Consider the following 16,897-nt stretch of genomic DNA (forward strand, 5'->3'; position numbering starts at 1 on the left):
AGGAAGCCCTCACCAGCCCCAGCTGTAAACCATGCCTCTCCTCCTGTCCCCACTCCCAGCAGCCTCCACACTCTCCCAGCTCTCGGACAGCGGGCAGACCCTGAGCGAGGACAGTGGCGTGGACGCCGGCGAGGCAGAAGCCAGCGCCCCAGGCCGAGGCAGACAGGTGGTGTCCACCAAGGGCAGGAGTAGCAAGGAGACGCCTCGGAACGAGAGGACCACCGAGGGGGCCGCCAAACCGGTGAGCGAGGAGCGGGGGGTGCCGAGGGGGAGGGGGAGGCCGGCCCCAGGTGAAGAACAGGAGGTCCTGAGCAGGGGTCAACTTGACAAGTAACCACAGGGCAGGTAGTGAGCCCCCCGTCACTGGAGGGATGTGGGTGTCTGGAAAGACCGCTGTATTCAGAGTCTGAAGGCCCTCCCTTGGCCACTGACACAGACAAGCCAAGTGCTCAAGGTGGGTCTCAAGGATCTTTAGGCTCAGTTCTGATGTGATGTGGTGGCGAGGCAGTCAGGCTGCATTCAAGTCCTGGTGTCACCCCCTGGGCAGCCTTGGGCCAGCGCCTTAACCTCCCGAGCCTCAGAATTAGAGAGCTGAGCACACCAAGTGCTGTGCATAGCGCTAGCACACTGCAGGCTCCCGACACGGGGCTGGAGTCTGCGCCCTGCTGACCCAGAGGCCTGTCGTGGCTGGTCCAGCCCCCAGGCCAGGCCTGTCCACCCAGGAGGCCTGTCACTGGTTTCCTTTCTCACACCTGCAGCCCGGACTCCTGGAGCCCACCTCCACCCTGGTCCGCGTGAAGAAAAGTGCAGCCACCCTGGGCATCGCCATCGAGGGCGGCGCCAACACCCGCCAGCCCCTGCCTAGGATCGTCACGATTCAGGTACGTCCCCAGGGACCTGCCTGACCGCGTCTCCCTACCCCTGAAGGTCCCCCTCTCAGCATCCCCAGGGGTTTGCCATGCCCAGAGACGACCCAGCACCCAAGGGCAGACCCAGGCTCATACCACCTTTGCTCTCGCTGAGCCTCAGTTTTCCTAATCAGGGCAGTGGACACCAGATTGTGGCTGCCTGGCTGGCAGTGGCAGGCCTACCCTGGTGGGTGGTCAAGGCCAGGCTGGCCTAGCCCTCAGGCACCCCATGTGCTCGTGCCCTGTGTCTCACTCCTGCAGCGAGGCGGCTCAGCCCACAACTGTGGGCAGCTCAAGGTGGGCCACGTGATCCTGGAAGTGAACGGGGTGACGCTTCGGGGCAAGGAGCATCGGGAGGCCGCGCGCATCATCGCGGAGGCCTTCAAGAGCAAGGAGCGTGACTACATTGACTTTCTGGTCACCGAGTTCAATGTGATGCTCTAGGGGCCAAGGCCCGGGGGCCTCCCACCGCTGCCCAGCCCCTGGCCCTGGTCCTTCCTCCCTCCTGGCACTACTGAGCTCCTTCAGGGGCCGGGGCTGCATGGCCAGGGTAGCAGGAAGACATCCCTCCACTCCTTCCTGGCCCACTGGACCAGAACCGGGAAAGAAGAGCTGGGCAAGGCAAACAGAAGGTCAGGTCGGGGTCTGGTGCAATGCCCAGTACACAGTAAGCACTCAGTATAAGCATGAAACCTCAGGAAGGGAAGAAACTAAGGGGAAGGGCAGAGCGCTTATGTCTTCACCTGAGGCCTCCCAGGGCCTGGAACTCTGGGTTGGGTGGAGGCCCTGCTGCACTCCGGCCAGCTAGGACCTGGCCCATCCCCAGATGCCCGAGCTCTTGTCTGGAGTGAAGTGACATGAGAATCCATAGACACAGCCCCCAGCCAGGGCGGCATCTTGCAGGACCTTCAGTGCCACAAATAAGCATCGAGCACCCCCCCATTCACACCCCCGTTCCTCCTAGCTCCTCATCCTCCATGGTATTTATTATTTATTTCCATCCCACACCCCTGGGGACCCCAGGACCCCAGCTTCCCACCACACCCCTAGCCTATCCCAGAGGCCTTGCAGGTGACCAGCGTCGTCAGTGTATTTATATACAGAGCTTATGACTTTAATTTTTCAATAAAGAGATCTGAACAAGATTAGGACCCAGCGTGCTATGTGGCCTGCCTGTGTGGCTGGCGTTTTGATTGCTTGACGTGGAGAGGGGATGGTAGGACAGATGGAGGCACCCAGAATATCACATTTTCCCTGCCCCCCCTTGGCTCAATCTGGGTCACACAGCAGGTTACCGCAGGGGCACTGGAGCCACAGCCACATCTTTGGAACACTTTCCTTGAAGGTGATTTACAGATATTTTTAGATCAAAATGCACAGGCATATATAGTTGTTAAACTATAACGCTGTACCCCTGAAACTTACATAGTAATATTTTAAGTAACATTTATGTTACGAGGCAGAATGCACAATGTGCATGAATGTTTTAAAACACAGAGAGGTGGCCTATCTCAGGGCGGGTCCCAGAAACTGACTCTGAGATGAGGATGTGTGTTCAGGTGATTCATTAAGGAAGTGTGGCGGAGAGTCCAGTATAGCAATGGGGGAATCAGAAGGGAAGGTGAGGAAGCCAAGCAGGATGTGATTACAGGCAAAGTCCTGGGAGGACAGTGGCAGCCTGATCCCACGGGGGACACTGGAGTGTAAGCTTGGCCTAGAGTTGTCCCCACTCAGGGAAAGGGGACAGGGCTTTCAAGTTGTCAGTCTTTGGACAAGGTCTGGGGGAGAGGGGAGAGGCAGTGAATTCCCAATCACTTCCCACCCTCTATCTGTGCACACCAAGCTGGTCCAGGAGCCAAGGGCAGTGGGTGTTAGAAGCAAAAACCCATGGAGGGAGCGGGGAGGGGAGGGGGCCAAAATATGGTCTGCTACACAGCCCCGCTGCCAGCCCTAGTGCCCATTTCCTTCATCCCCAGTCTTTCTCTGGTGCAAGAACACTTTGAGAAGTCCTGCTTTGTCCAGCCCTGTGTCCAGGGGTCCGCCAGAAGTGGGTTGGGGGCAGTTGATTCCCCAGACTTGTACCAGATCTGGCTCTTAGCTGCTCCTGTCCCCTCCCCAGCTTAGGGAGACCACCTGAGGCCAGAGCCCTGGATTCCACTTGACCTCTAAAGCAGCCAGTATCCCCCAAAGCCCCAGCCCCTCCAATGGGACTCTGTATGCTCCTCTCCAGCCCTAGTACCCCTGCAGGGAATATAACCCTCATCTGGCTGCAAGAGGGCTTTGTCAGGCCCCAGATCTCCTGGCATCAGACTCCAACTCCTGTGCGGTCACGGGCAGGTGATCTCACCTTTCTGAACCCTAGTTCCCAATGTAGAAAATGGGTGTGGTTGGCTGAGTAATGGCTCCCAAAGATATCCAGATTCCTCTTGCATGTGAGTGTTACCTATATGGCAAAGGGAGATGTGATTAAGGCATTTAGATGGGGAGGTTATCCTGGATTATCTGGGTGGGCCCGATGTAATCACAAGGGTCCTTATAAGAGGAAGGCAGAGGGAGATTTGGCACAGCATAGGAAAAGGTGTTGTGATGATGGAAGCAGAGGTTGGAGGGATGCAGTTCAAAGATGGAGGAAGGGACCATGAGCCCAGGAATACAGGTGGCCATTTAGAAGCTGAAAAAGGCAAGGAAGTGGATTCTCCCTGAGAGCCTGCAGATGGAAACTGCCCTGCCAACACCTTGACTTCAGCGAGGTGAAACTGATTTTGGGCTTCGGACCTCTCTTTGTAAGAACAAATTAGTGTTGTTTTAAACCATGAACTGGTGGTAATTCATTACAGTAACCACAGGAAATAAATACAATGGGGATACTGCTACTTGCTTCTGATGGAGGCTGGGATGCTGTGTGTGGGCTCAGACTCCAGGCTCGGAGTCAGCCCCAGGGAGACGATTGCAGTTGGGATGCTGGTGAACAAAGGAGCCGTCTGACCTTATAAACACCACATCTTTTCCAGGCCAAGTCCTTGTGCATCTGTTCTGAATCAAGAGGTTTTCATCTATTACTGACCTGCTGTGTGAATTTCAGGCCAGTTACTGGCCTGCCCTATGAACTCCAGGACAGGTCGTGACTTCCGTGTCTTGTACCAGCCATCTCCCCACTCCATCCAACCCCAGGGGTCAGGGAGCTCCCGGCAGCTGCTGCCCACCGTTCCAAGTTTGTCCTCTGAAAAAAGGACAAGAATGAGTTTCTGGAACTGTTGGTTCTGAAATTCCTGGGTCTGACTCCGGGGCTGTAGGCCATTGGGTATGAGGGTTCCCCTCCCAGTAGAACTTTAAGCTTAAAAAAATTCCTTTGCAAGTGGGCTTAGAAAGGCCAAGTTACTTGTCCCAAGTTGCATACCTTATGAGTGGTAGTGGACAAATTTGGACCCACGGCTACCTGAGGTTCACAACGTGAAGCCCCAAGATAAGCATGTGTCCTGTCCTGTTGCCTTTGAAGGGACCTAAAACAATGGGCTAAGGCAGCTTGGATATTGGGAGAGGGAGGGGCCAGGGGTCCACCTGGCCACAACATCTTTACTCATAATGCCGGAGCTGGGGGCAGGCGGAAGGTACGACTAGACAGTTTCAGGGTCTGCTGCTAGATGAAGGAGAAGGCGGAAGAGGGCAAGTTTTTGGTTTGCAATAGGGCCTGCCCAAGCAAGTGCCGAGTTGGCCTTCAAATCACTTGGCACCCTCTCTGCTTGGAAGAAAGCAGGGTGAGGGATGGAGTAGACCACTGTGAGGATCGCAAGGACAGAGAACAAGGCACACCTCAAAGAGTCCACACCTCAGAGTCTGACATTTGGACTCAAATTCTACATCCACCACTTCCTGGCTGTGTGATCTCGGGCAAGTCACTTAACTTCTCTGAGCCTCAGATTTCTCATCTTTTTTTTTTAATCACCATATTTATTTATCTATTTTTATTTTTATTTTTTAATTGAAGTATAGTTGATTTACAATGTTGTGTTAGTTTCAGGTGTACAGCAAAGTGCTTCAGTTATGTAAACATATATATATATATTCTTTTTCAGATTCTTTTTTATTACAAGATTGAATATAGTTCCCTGTGCTATACAGTAGGTCCTTGCTGTTTATTTTATAGATAGTGGTGTGTATCTGTTACTCCCAAACTCCTAATTTATCCCTCCCCCCCTTTCCTCTTTGGTAACCATAAGTTTGTTTTCAATGTCTATGAGTCTATTTCTGTTTTGTAAATAAGTTCATTTGTATGATTTTTTTTAATTGTAGTAAAATTGCTATACAATGTTGTGTTAGTTTCTGCTGTACAATGAAGTGAATCAGCTATATGTATACATATATCCCCTCCCTCTTGGACCTCTTTCCCCCACTTCCCCCCAATCTAGGTCATCACAGAGCACCAAGCTGAGCTCCCTGTGCTATACAGCAAGTTCCCACTAGCTATCTATTTTACACACGGTAGTGTATTTATGTCAAACCTAATCTCCCAATTCATCCCACCCTCCCCTTCCCCCCCACGTGTCCACATGTCCGTTCTCTACGTCTATGTCTCCATTCCTGCCCTACAAATAGGTTCATCTGTACCATTTTTCTAGATTCCACATATATGTGTTAATATACGATATTTGTTTTTCTCTTCCTGGTTTACTTCACTCTGTATGACAGACTCTAGGTCCATCCACATCTCTACAAATGACCCAATTTCGTTCCTTTTTGCAAATGAAGCAACGAACAAAGGATTAATCTCCAAAATATACAAACAGCTCATGGAGCTCAATATCAAAAAAACAAATAACCCATTAAAAAAATTGGGGGGAAGACCTAAATAGACATTTCACCAAAGAGGACATACAGATGGCCAAGAGGCACATGAAAAGATGCCCAGCATTACTAATTATTAGAGAAATGCAAACCAAAACTACAATGAGGTATCACCACACACTGGTCAGAATGGCCATCATCAAAAATCTACAGACAGGGCTTCCCTGGTGGCACAGTGGTTAAGAACCTGCCTACCAATGCAAGGGACACGGGTTCAAACCCTGGCCCGGGAAGATCCCACATGCCGCGGAGCTACTGAGCCCACGTGCCACAACTACTGAAGCCCGCGCACCTAGAGCCCGTGCTCTGCAACAGGCAGAGAAGCCACGACAATGAGAAGCCTGTGCACCGCAAGGAAGAGTAGCCCCCGCTCACTGCAACTAGAGAAAGCCTGCACACAGCAACGAAGACCCAACACAGCCAAAAATAAAAACAAATAAATAAATAAATTTATTTTTAAAAATCTACAAACAATAAACGCTGGAGAGGGTGTGGGTGTGTAGGGACCCAGTGGTAACCTGGGGAACTGGGAAGAGCTTTCTGCCAGGAGGAAAGAGAACTGGGCTGCAACACAGCTGGATGCCAGACCTTGGGCAAGTCACTTCCTGTCTTTGGGCCTATTCCACCCCCTCCCCTCTGTGAAATAAGGTTGGTCCAGGAGCCCTTTAAATTAGTGTCATTGATTTATTTCTTATAGGCCTGGTGCTATGCATATTTACTTACTCCCCTCAGCAATCCTGTGAGGTGAGAGTTAAGAATCCCATTTACCTGAAGTTCAGTGGCAGCCACTGGCAGAACTAGGGCAAGAGCCTAGGCCAGTTTGACGCCTTACACTGCCACCCTTCACGGTGCGCTTTCACTGAACAATGGATTATTTCTGTGCTGTTCTCACTGCAGGACCTAGGGCAAGTTCTCATCTCTCTCCAAGCCTGCGTTTGCCCACTTGTCTAATGATGGTTTTGAGTGGAATACACTTGGCGGGTAGTGATAATACCCACTTATCTTTTACGAGACGATCGAGCATAGTAAGAGTTTACAACAGTGCCTGACATGTAAGTGCTCCAGAAAAGTTTATTACTACTGTTATGAAGCAGTAGTTTTGGCTATCAAAGTTTATGGTTTCTCACTCACTGTGGCTCTGTGCGACCCTGCACAAATGTCTTAACTCCAGGCCTCCCGGCTGCCACTGGGCGCGTTCCAGAAGGACACGCAATCTCCCAGATTTGAGATTTTCAGTCCTGGAGCCTGGATCTACGTCCGAACCCCTCGGGGCGGGACGTGGGTTGTCGCCTTTCTGCGATTGGTGGAGCTTCCAGAGGCCCCGCCTCCCAGGGCCTCGCCCTGGCCGTCACAGGCAGGCCTCCGGGATTATGCAAAATATCGCCGCCCCGCCCCGCGCCCGGATTGGAGGCCTTTGTTTGCCGCTCAACTCCGGGAAACCACCCGCGCGGCGTGGCGGCCAGCAGGTGAGACGCGGGGAGGGGTTCGCGGTGGGTCTGGGGCGGGTCCTGGCCTCTCGGAGGGTCTCAGTTTCTCCGTCGGCGGAATGGGGAGGGAGAGTGGACAGCATGGGTGGGCTCCGATCCACAGGGACTGCGCAGCTTTCGGCCTCTCCCACGTGGAAACCCCTGAGCACGGGAAGGAGACGGATCGCCGCCCCGGGAATAGGAGGGAGCCCTGGACGGGCTATCAGGATCCGAGTCCAAACGCCGCCGGCCTACGGGTTGCGCAGTCTCTACCCTCTGGCCTCAGTTTCCACCTCCGCGCAATGGGGGAGTTGGCTTTCTCTCTCTCTCTCTCTCTTTCCAGCTGGGGCTGGTCACCGGGAGGGGAGGGGTCCCGAGGGAATCCGGAGGTGGTCCTTGGCTGGGCCTCGGGCTGTGTTTGGGTTGGAGGTGTGGCCCGGGTAGCTGTGGTTACCGGGGAGGTGGGACTTCTCTGTCCTGGGATTTGTGTGATATTCGCTCACCCGGCAACAACCTGCGCAGCCTGACAGCTCGGAGCCGCGCGCCCTCCCCGGACGCCTAACGCAAGTTTCTTTTCCTCTTTTTGGCAGGGGTACGGAGGTAGAGCAAGGGCCAGCATGAGGGTGGGCAGCTCCGACAGGGGTAGGAACTGGAACGAACTGCAGGAATAAGGCCAGCCTCTCTTGGTACGAAGATGGGGAGACTAAGGCCCAAAGAGGGTCTGAGACTTGCCCAGGGGCGCGCAGCGGGGCGGCCGCCGAGCTGGCCTCTACCCTGTGTGATGGGTCTGGCACAGGCAGAGCCAGAGCCTTCTTGCTGCGCGACTTTGGACAAGACTCTTCCCTGTTCGTTTCCCTGGCTTTTGTTGAAAGAAATGACAGGTTGGAGCGGATCATTACCTACGTTTGGAAAGCTTCTGCTTCTCAGTAAGAAAGTTGGAAAGGAAAATTGCTGATAACAAACCTGGGCTGTTTTGGAGCTGAGAAGAGAAGCTGAGATTGGCTGCAGTGAAAAGAGACATTGTTTCTGCCCTCTAGAACAGAAGGAAAGGAAATGACTGAAACTGAAGCATGAAGGACTGAGGTTAGATACATATAGGGACTTCCAAAGCGAAATTTCGAGGCACCTCCTTTGGAGTTGGTGGGTTTTATTTTTTGGCTGTTGGTTTTGTTTTGTCAAGAAACAGAATTTCTACCTATCCATTTGATGGGGCCTAAGTCTGGCTTACTTACCAATAGGGGATGGACCCCATGGTCTTTGGAGGATTATTTGGGTTTATTCCCAGGGGTGGTCTCAGTTCTTCAGAAAGAGGGAGAAGGTGCCCATGTGAGGACTTTAGGCAAAGACCCAAAGTCCAGTGGTTTGCATTTGAAACATGTGATTTGGGTTGTTTCTTGCAAGGGGGTTTCATCAGCTCTCATCAGCCTGCAGAGTCCGCCAGAAGTGCCAGGGTTTCCAGAGAGACTGGGAATGGTCCCGGCACTGTGGCTGTCATGCTGAGAGGGTGTTTTGGAAACTGGTGCACACAAAGGACATTTCAATTTACCCCCATGAAGTGGAGAAGAAAGACTATTTTTTAAGCATCCAGCTGAGTCACCAGCTGAATTTCAGGTCCTTTTTATGTTTCCTCAGTCCAGGAGGTGGGACAGATCTGGAGAATGAGAGTTAGAAGAACTTGGATTGAATCCTCAGCCTGGCTTCAGTTCTGAGTGCCTCAGTTTTCCCCTCTGTAAAATGGGAATGGTAATGCCACTTTAAGGCTCAAGTGAGGTGGCATCATAGAAAGTTTTTAGGCTACATTTTAAGTTTGGAGATGAGGAAACTGAGGCCCACAGAAAGGAAGGCATAACAACAATAATACCGTTGATAATAATAGCTAATGGTTATGGAATGCTATATTCCAGCCACTATGCCAGGGGTTTTACTGCATCGAGTGAGGTCTGGGAGGGCAGGAGCTCTTGTTCATCTTGTCCCCAGTCACCCTCCCCGTGCCTAGTACAGAGCCCTACACATAGTAGGTACTCAGTACATTGTTGTTGATCACCTAGTGTTCACATCATTGCCATAAGATGGGTGCTATTGTTGTTTTCATTTTACAAATGAGAAGCTTGAGATTCAGAGAGGTTAAGTCACTCATCTGAGGTCACACAGCTCTTCACGGGGATTAGTCGGTTATTACTTTGGGATTTGCAGGGGTGTGTCATCTGGTGAGAGCTGATTGTGTGCATCTCTTCCCAGGGCTGTGTTCAGTGATATTGTGTTGGTAGCTTGAAACTGACCATAATAAGGGTATTTACATTATAGAAATTAGTAAATGCCACATTCAGAGCTTTTTCTTTTTCTTCCTTTCTCCCTTCCTACCTTCCTTCCTTCCTTTCTTTCTCTCCCTCTCTCTCTCTTTCTTTCTTTCTTTCTCTCTTTCCTTTTTCTAATAAGAGAGCTGCATGTGAAGGGTGTTGGGTGATGGAAGACGAGCCTTGCTCTGCATGGCAGCCAGAAGTTGGAGGGTTCCTGGTGGTACAGGAAGACCAAGGGGAGCCAGGCCAAAAGGCCTGCACCCCACTACAGCTCCCCCGAAGTGTGGGATTTTGGAAGGAAACTTTTATGAGATGAGGCTCCTAGTCTGTGGTGTGAGTTGTGTAGTGCAGCAGCCTTCTGACTTGGGAACAGGTTGTTGAATTCCAGGCCAAAATGTCTAGCCTTTAACCTGAAAGTGACAAGAGCCCAATTTGATGGTCTTTAAGCAGGGAAAGGCTTGGTCAGAATGATGCTCTAAGATTTATCCAGCAGCATGTCCTGAAGGGATTGGAGGATGAGTTGGGGGCATGGTGGCCAGGAAGAGGCCCCGGTTGATCAGGGGAGCCAGGAGGAGACTAACAGCACCCCTGGTTTTCTGAGCACCTCCTGTGTGCTAAGACTGGCAAACACTATCCCATTACTTTACAAGCATGTCCCTGAGGACAGTGTTACCCTCAGGCTGTAGATGAGAATATAGAACATATGTTAGGAAACATATCTAAGGTCAGAACCACCAGATTTGGACCCAGGCCTCTCTGCCCCCAAACCCTCACATTTTTGCTTTCTCAGTCCCTCCTGCATTCCAGCCTACAGTCCCATATTGGCTCTGATCTTCCTTGCCAAGTGTCAGCCAAACTCCAGCTCGGCTGCAGAGAGAGACCCCCTGCTCTCGGTGGTGGTCTTGTACCAGCCCCCTGGATCCTTGCCAGCATTCTTCCCACCCCCTACTCCAAGCTGAGCCTATTGTGGGGGAGGGACCAGTGAGCAAAGCCAGAGTTGGATGCCCAGCTGTGAGTCTTCTCAGCCTTGGGACCACAGCCAAGGACCAAGGACCGGGAGGGACCTCAGGGTTCAGGAGGCTGCACTCAGCCCCCCACCCCTCAATCAGGGATTCATTCGGAGGGTAATGCTTTACTTGTGGGTGCAGATCCAACTCTGTCCCTAATGTGCTGTGTGACTTTGGGCAAGTTGTGTAACCTCTCTGAGCCTTTTCTCGTCTGTTAAATGCCCGATTATGAGGCTCCAATCAGATAACACATGCCATGTCCCAAGATGTTAAGAGTGGCTAAGGCAGGGATTGCTTCCTTTCCTTTTTTGTGACCTTCACATAATCCTACATGTTGTATAATGGCTATATGTGCCATGTGAAAAAGCACATGGTGTCAGAGTCTAAAAAGAGGAAGAGAGAAGTTGTGGGATGGGGATACGGAATGTCACAGAATGTCAGAGCTGCCAAGGCCCTCAAAGAGCCCAACCACTCTTCCCAACTTTCACAGGCGGGAAACCGAGGAGGGCCAGGCCCAAGGTCTCATCAGAATGAAGCCCTGCACAGACGTGCAGCAGTGGCTTTTTTTTGTTTTGCTTTGTTCTTTTAAGAATAGTAAATGTTCATTTTCCTCTTATTTTTTATTTTTATTTTTATTTATTTATTTATTTTTGGCTGTGTTGGGTCTTCGTTTCTGTGCGAGGGCTTTCTCTAGTTGTGGCAAGCGGGGGCCACTCTTCATCGCAGTGCGCGGGCCTCTCACTATCGCGGCCTCTCTTGTTGCGGAGCAGAGGCTCCAGACACGCAGGCTCAGTAGTTGTGGCTCACGGGCCTAGTTGCTCCGCGGCATGTGGGATCTTCCCAGACCAGGGCTCGAACCCATGTACCCTGCATTAGCAGGTAGATTCTCAACCACTGCACCACCAGGGAAGCCCTCTTATTTTTAAAACAACTGTTATTTTTAGAAAACACACATAAGGAAAAAGAGTAAACTTGCCTTAGTTTTCTACCTAATAATAATTATTGTAAACATTTTGGAGGAACTCTCTCTCTTTTTCCCTTCCTCTTTCCCTTCTCTTCCTCCACATTTTACTGTGTTTTTCTTTAACGGACTCACACTAGATACACATTATTTTATAACTGGCTTGTTCACTTAACATATCACAATTTTTTACATCACTTTATTGTCTTCTACAGTATGACTGTTAATCACTGCATAATATTCCTTTGAGTGGAAATATCATCATTTATTTTAATGATCCTCTGTTATTGGACATTGAGGTTGTTTCCAACCTTTCCACCTACTGTAAGATTCAGTCGCAAAGTGATTAAGATTGTAGTGTCTGGTTTCAGACAGCCTGATTCAAACCCAGCTTACTCTCCTGTGAAATGGGCATAATTCCTACCTCCTTGGATTGGTATGAGGATTAAATAATGAGCTTCTAATCCATGGAAGGGCCTTTACATAATAGGCGCGCAATAAAGTTTTTCTGTTAGCAATGCGTTCCCGTCACATGCACATTTTTTTTGTTTGATTCTTTCCATGGAACATAAATTTGAGAGTGTGGGTGTGTGTGTGTACGAGTGTGTGAGCATGAGTGTGTTTTCCTCAATATGACCACACCCTCCTCATAACCCATGTTTCAGCTGGCTGAGGAAGGCCTGTTTCCTCCCATCCTTAACGATTCAAGGTGGAGACACAGTTTCTAGCTGGGTCAGTGACCCCCAGACCTGGTTTGGGGGCCACAGGGAGAAGAATCACTGGGATATGGCAGCATTTCTCTCCACTTCGTTGGGAGGGCTGGCTGTCCCCTTTTATGTAAAGGACTCAAAGCTTGAGCTGTGGTTGATATTGGGAGAGCCAGGAAAATTAAACTCAGTCCTGCAGGGAGCAGGCCATATGGGCGTTTCATGAATATGGCCAAAGTCATTTATTCATGAGCTCTGTGCCAATTGGGCACTGGCCAGGGCTTTAGGTACATAGCCTCATTGACCAAGGATCCTGTAAAGCCCCATTTTACAGATGAGGAATCTGGAGTTCAGAGAGGTTAAGTGACTTGCCTAAGGCCACACAGCTTTCAAGAGAGAACCTGGAAGCCTCTGATTATTCACAAAGCCCATGTGCCCTGAACACCTGCTCCCCGCAGCCTCCCGTCAGCACAGTGTTTCTGCCTGTGTGGGCAAGTGGAATCAAGAACTTAGGAGATTTTATGCTAGAAGGTCACTTCTGATAACCTCAGAGAGACTCTCATTAAGCCTCAAGCCTCCAAAGCTACGAGAGGGAAAAGCTTTTGTCCAGCATCACTCAGGCTGGAACTTGGGTCTCCACTTCCCAAGCCAGGCTTCCGTAGGTTCTTCTGGGTTCACTCCTGAAATCCTCCCCTGCTTCCTCACCCCCACATCCCTGTGGATTTTAACTATGGGGGTAAATTCAGCAACCTGGGCAGGAAGGAATGGGTGACCTTGGGATGGGTTTTCATTTCTTCCCCAGGGAAGGGAGATATCAGGAGCTCAAGGAGGGGCAGAGGGTGAAATAACAGCCTTCAGCCCCCATGAATCCTGAAGTCGCCAGCCCCTGGTTTCCCCCAGGATGGCTGAGAAGCCTGGTGGCTCCACTGTACGCGCTGGACCTCAGGACATCGTGTGAAGGAGTGGCTGTCCAGGGCTCATCACATCAGCAAGCAATGCCCATCCCAGTCCTGAACCGTGTCCTGGGAGGCACGGGAAGACTTTAAGAAAGAGATTCACCTTCCCCACTTAGGTGGGGCTTAAGAATGACTGTGGAGGGAGGGAGCAGGGAGGGTGGGCAGTGGGAAAGTGGGTGAGAAATGGCCACCACGGCGTTAGAGCATCATGACCCAGGGGCTGGAGGAACAAATGGCCAAGGGCTTACTGGGCTGCTGTGGTGAGGACTGGCAGGCTTGTGCAGCCGCAGCGCTCCAGGCATGCTTCTGATGGAAGTACTCAAGCCCTGGCAGTAGGGGCCAAGGTGTTTTGTTTGCTCTTTTGTTTCTCCTGGGTGACCAGGAACTAATCTCTTCCCCATCTCTGGGCCTCAGTTTGCTGACCCGTACTATGGAATTATACCCCTGTCCTGCCTACTTCCCAAAGTGATTCTCAAGCATCTAGTGCTATGAAGGATGAGAAAGCACTTTAGAAAACTGAAAGGCTCTGTGAGGAACCAGAGCCTCCTTATAAAGTTAGAACATTGGCTTAGTGAATTGCAATTTGTTGGTAATAAACTCCACTCCCGATTTTCTGGTGCCCAGGTTATTAATAATCTCCACAGGCTACACGGTGTGAGCACCAAGCATGGTCGTTAAAGACTCGGGTCTTTTTGTGTCTGAATCTACAGCAGCACTCACCAGCGTTGTGACTATGGGCAAGTTGCTGCAGCTCTCGGGGCCTCTGTTTACCTACCTGTAAAATGGGGATGTCACATCACCCTCACTGGATTGATGTGAGGGCCGCAAGCCGGGCTGGGGCGACTGGCTAGATTCCGTAGATCATCCAGCATGTGTTCACTGTGCTTCTCCTGTGTGTCAGGGCCTGTGCTGGGCACGGGGATGTAATGGGACACTTCACAGAGCTCCCAGTGGTCAGGCAGACAGACCTAACATCTAATTCCAAATGGCAAGTCCCTGAGGAGGGCACGTGGGGCTGGGATCTGCAAGCTGCCTGCAAGTTACCAGGGAGAAGAATTGGGGTTGGGTGATGAGGGCGAGCACCGGGTATTTGTCCCGGGGACACCAAGGATCCCCGTATTGCCCGAGCACGCTGAGGGCGAAGAGACTAGAGCGGCGGCCAGGGTGTGGAGTTTCATCTTCTTTCTCAGAGCAGTGGGCAACTAGCAGAGTGTTTTAAGCACAGAAGGGCCGTGTTTGGACACTTCCATTTTGGAAAGAACCCTTGGTGCAGGGTGAGGAATGGACTGGAGGGACCTAAGAGCTTTCCAGGAGAGGCCGTTGCAGAAGGCCACGTGGGGATGCAGAGATGGGATGGATTCTGGTGACACTGAGGAAATAAAATCAATAGGAGTTGATGATGGATTGGTTTTGGGATGTAAGGGAGAGGGGAGTATCCAGGATGATGGTCGGTTCTGGCTTGTGCACTTGAGTGAAAGATGGGCCAAGCTGCATGGGGAAGGGTGGGTTTGAGGGTAGCAGTATAATGAATGAGCTCAATTTGGTCAAGTATTGATAGAATTTGGCCGTGGGTGGAGATGGTGTGCCGGCAGGGGGCACCACACAAGCCAAGGCAGGGAGGAGGGTTGGTAAGAAGTGGGTGTCAAGGAGATGGAACAGCATGCACAGGAGGCTGTTTCCCTTGGGGTTTGGCAGCTGCCGCTAAGTTGGGTTCGGGGTTATCCAGGGGCCATGGGGCGTGCCTGGCATCAGCAGCCACCTGGCGTTGATGGCAGTGCTGCCTGGGTTAATGGCCAGGGAGGGAGGGTGAGTGAGTGACGGGGTGTCAGGGGAGCCCGCCCCTCACACAATGGCCCACATGGTCACCAGAACTGGCAGGGAGGGGCCTCATTAGGGTCTGGCTCTGTTGCACGTTTGGCTGGGCTGCGGGTAGAGTCCCACCACCCAGATGAGGGTAAAAGTCAGGGAAGGGGATGGGGTGATAACTGGGATGAGGGCCGCCGGTTCTAGCTTTGCCAGATACTCACAAACTGACCTTGGGAGTATTCATTCATTCATTCATTCATTAGTTCGTGTTCCAGACCCCCAGCTCTGCACTTTGTAAGTGTTACCTCATTGGATCTTGGCAGCAGTGCTGTGGGGTGGCTACTCTTCTTATCCCTGTTATAGAAATGAAGAAACTGAGGCTTGGAGAGGTGAAGCCTCAAACGTCGCAGAGTTAGCAAGAGGTGGGGCTGGGATTTGAACCCAGGTCTGCATTGACTGTAAAATGCATTTTTCTCTCCTACACGGGTGGTTCCCAAACCTGGCTGCTCACCAGAATTACCTGGAGGGCTTTTTGGACAATACAAAGGCCAAATTTTCTCCTTTTTCTTTTTGTTTCCTGAATCAGAATCCCTGGATCCTGGGCGGGGCCAGAGTTGGGAGCCACAACGTGCAGGGACGGGACACCGAGGCCACCCCTCCGCCCTGCTCCTGCCTCTCCGTCTTGGCTCGCTCTGCTCGGGGCACACACACTTGCCGTTCTCAGGGAAAGCCCCACTGGTTCCCACCTTGCCCTTTGCACTTGCCCTTCCAGAATACTCTGCCTTCAGCCCTTCTTGTGGCTTGTTCCTGGCCATCTCTTCCTTCTGGTGCCTTGTTTGAATGCCACCTTCTCACAGAGATCTTCCTGACCATCCCCAAACTCTTTGCCCCAACCCATTACTCTCTGACTCACAGATTGTCTACCAGGGCCACACATCCCAGTCACCTGGGACACTTTAAAATCGCTGATGGGGACTTCCCTTGTGGTCCAGTGGTTAAGACTCCGTGCTCCCAATGCAGGGGGCACGGGTTCGATCCCTGGTCGGGGAACTAAGATCCCTCATGCCGTATGGCAGGGCCGAAAGAAAAAAAAAAATCGCTGATGCCCAAAGACTGAGTCTATGAGTCTGGGTGAACCTAGGCATCAGTATTACTGAAAGCAGCCCATCTCACCCACTCTGTTTCTCTCCATGTTTGTTTATTGTCTGTGTCTCCACTAGAGTGGAGCCAGGGCTTGGCCTGTCTTGTGCCCTGCCATTGAAATTCAGTTCAGTCAGCCAATTCCCCACCTCCATGCTGCCTGGAAAATCCCACTCTAATTACAGGCCCAGTTGGGGCGAGGACAGTGGGTGGGATGGCAGGAATCATTGCAGCCTTCCTGAGGTGTTTAGTCGCATATTGGCAGACAGGACAGAGAGTCAGAGCTGGAAGGGTGCCAAGCAAGCATCCAGTCTGGGCTCCCATTGTACAGACGGGCACTGCCCTAGTGAGAGAGGGATCCTCAATCAAGTTCATGCCCTGGATGGTAGGGGCTACGGAGAAGACCCTCAAAGGGTTGAGGCTGCTGGAGACCTCCTTCCAGGCTCAGCATGCTGTGTGACCTTGGCCAAGCCTCTGACCTTCTCTGGGCTTTATTGTCTCCGGTCTGTACTTTGGCTGAGATGGTCCCAAGTTCTGACACTGGAAGCTTCTATGAGTCCCTTCCTGAGCGGTGCCGACCTGCAGAGGGCCTGCAAGGGGTTAAGCTCCTGCTCCCTCTCACTCTGCACGCAGACAAACCCCCTCCTTCTGACAAACACTTGTAGGAAATCAGGCTGGGCGCTTCCTGCCGAGGCGAGGCGGCCTCAGCCGCAGCAGGGGCGGGGAGAGGTGGGGAGCGATGCTAGTCTGTGAGCAGCGACTGGGGCTGGCAGAGCGGCCTGGAGGCGGGCCAGGGCGCCATGGAGG

General features: G+C 51.8%; 1 protein-coding gene across 4 annotated transcripts in view; it reads left to right on the forward strand.

The window, feature by feature from the left end:
* The window catches only part of WHRN (whirlin), an 89,464-nt gene extending 87,420 nt beyond the window's left edge, over positions 1 to 2,044 (forward strand). For 2 of the 4 annotated variants that reach the window (XM_061200042.1, XM_061200045.1), the window contains 3 exons: positions 60 to 241; positions 759 to 881; positions 1,170 to 2,044. In XM_061200042.1, the coding sequence (XP_061056025.1) occupies positions 60 to 241; positions 759 to 881; positions 1,170 to 1,352 (488 nt within the window). In that variant the 3' untranslated portion in view covers positions 1,353 to 2,044. The remainder of the gene's footprint in view (positions 1 to 59; positions 242 to 758; positions 882 to 1,169) is intronic. The other 2 variants (XM_061200044.1, XM_061200046.1) reach the window with 1 other exon arrangement.
* Positions 2,045 to 16,897: the final 14,853 nt, after the last annotated feature.

This window comes from Eubalaena glacialis, chromosome 9 (genome assembly GCF_028564815.1).
Source record: "Eubalaena glacialis isolate mEubGla1 chromosome 9, mEubGla1.1.hap2.+ XY, whole genome shotgun sequence".
NCBI classification, from domain to species: Eukaryota; Metazoa; Chordata; class Mammalia; order Artiodactyla; family Balaenidae; genus Eubalaena; species Eubalaena glacialis.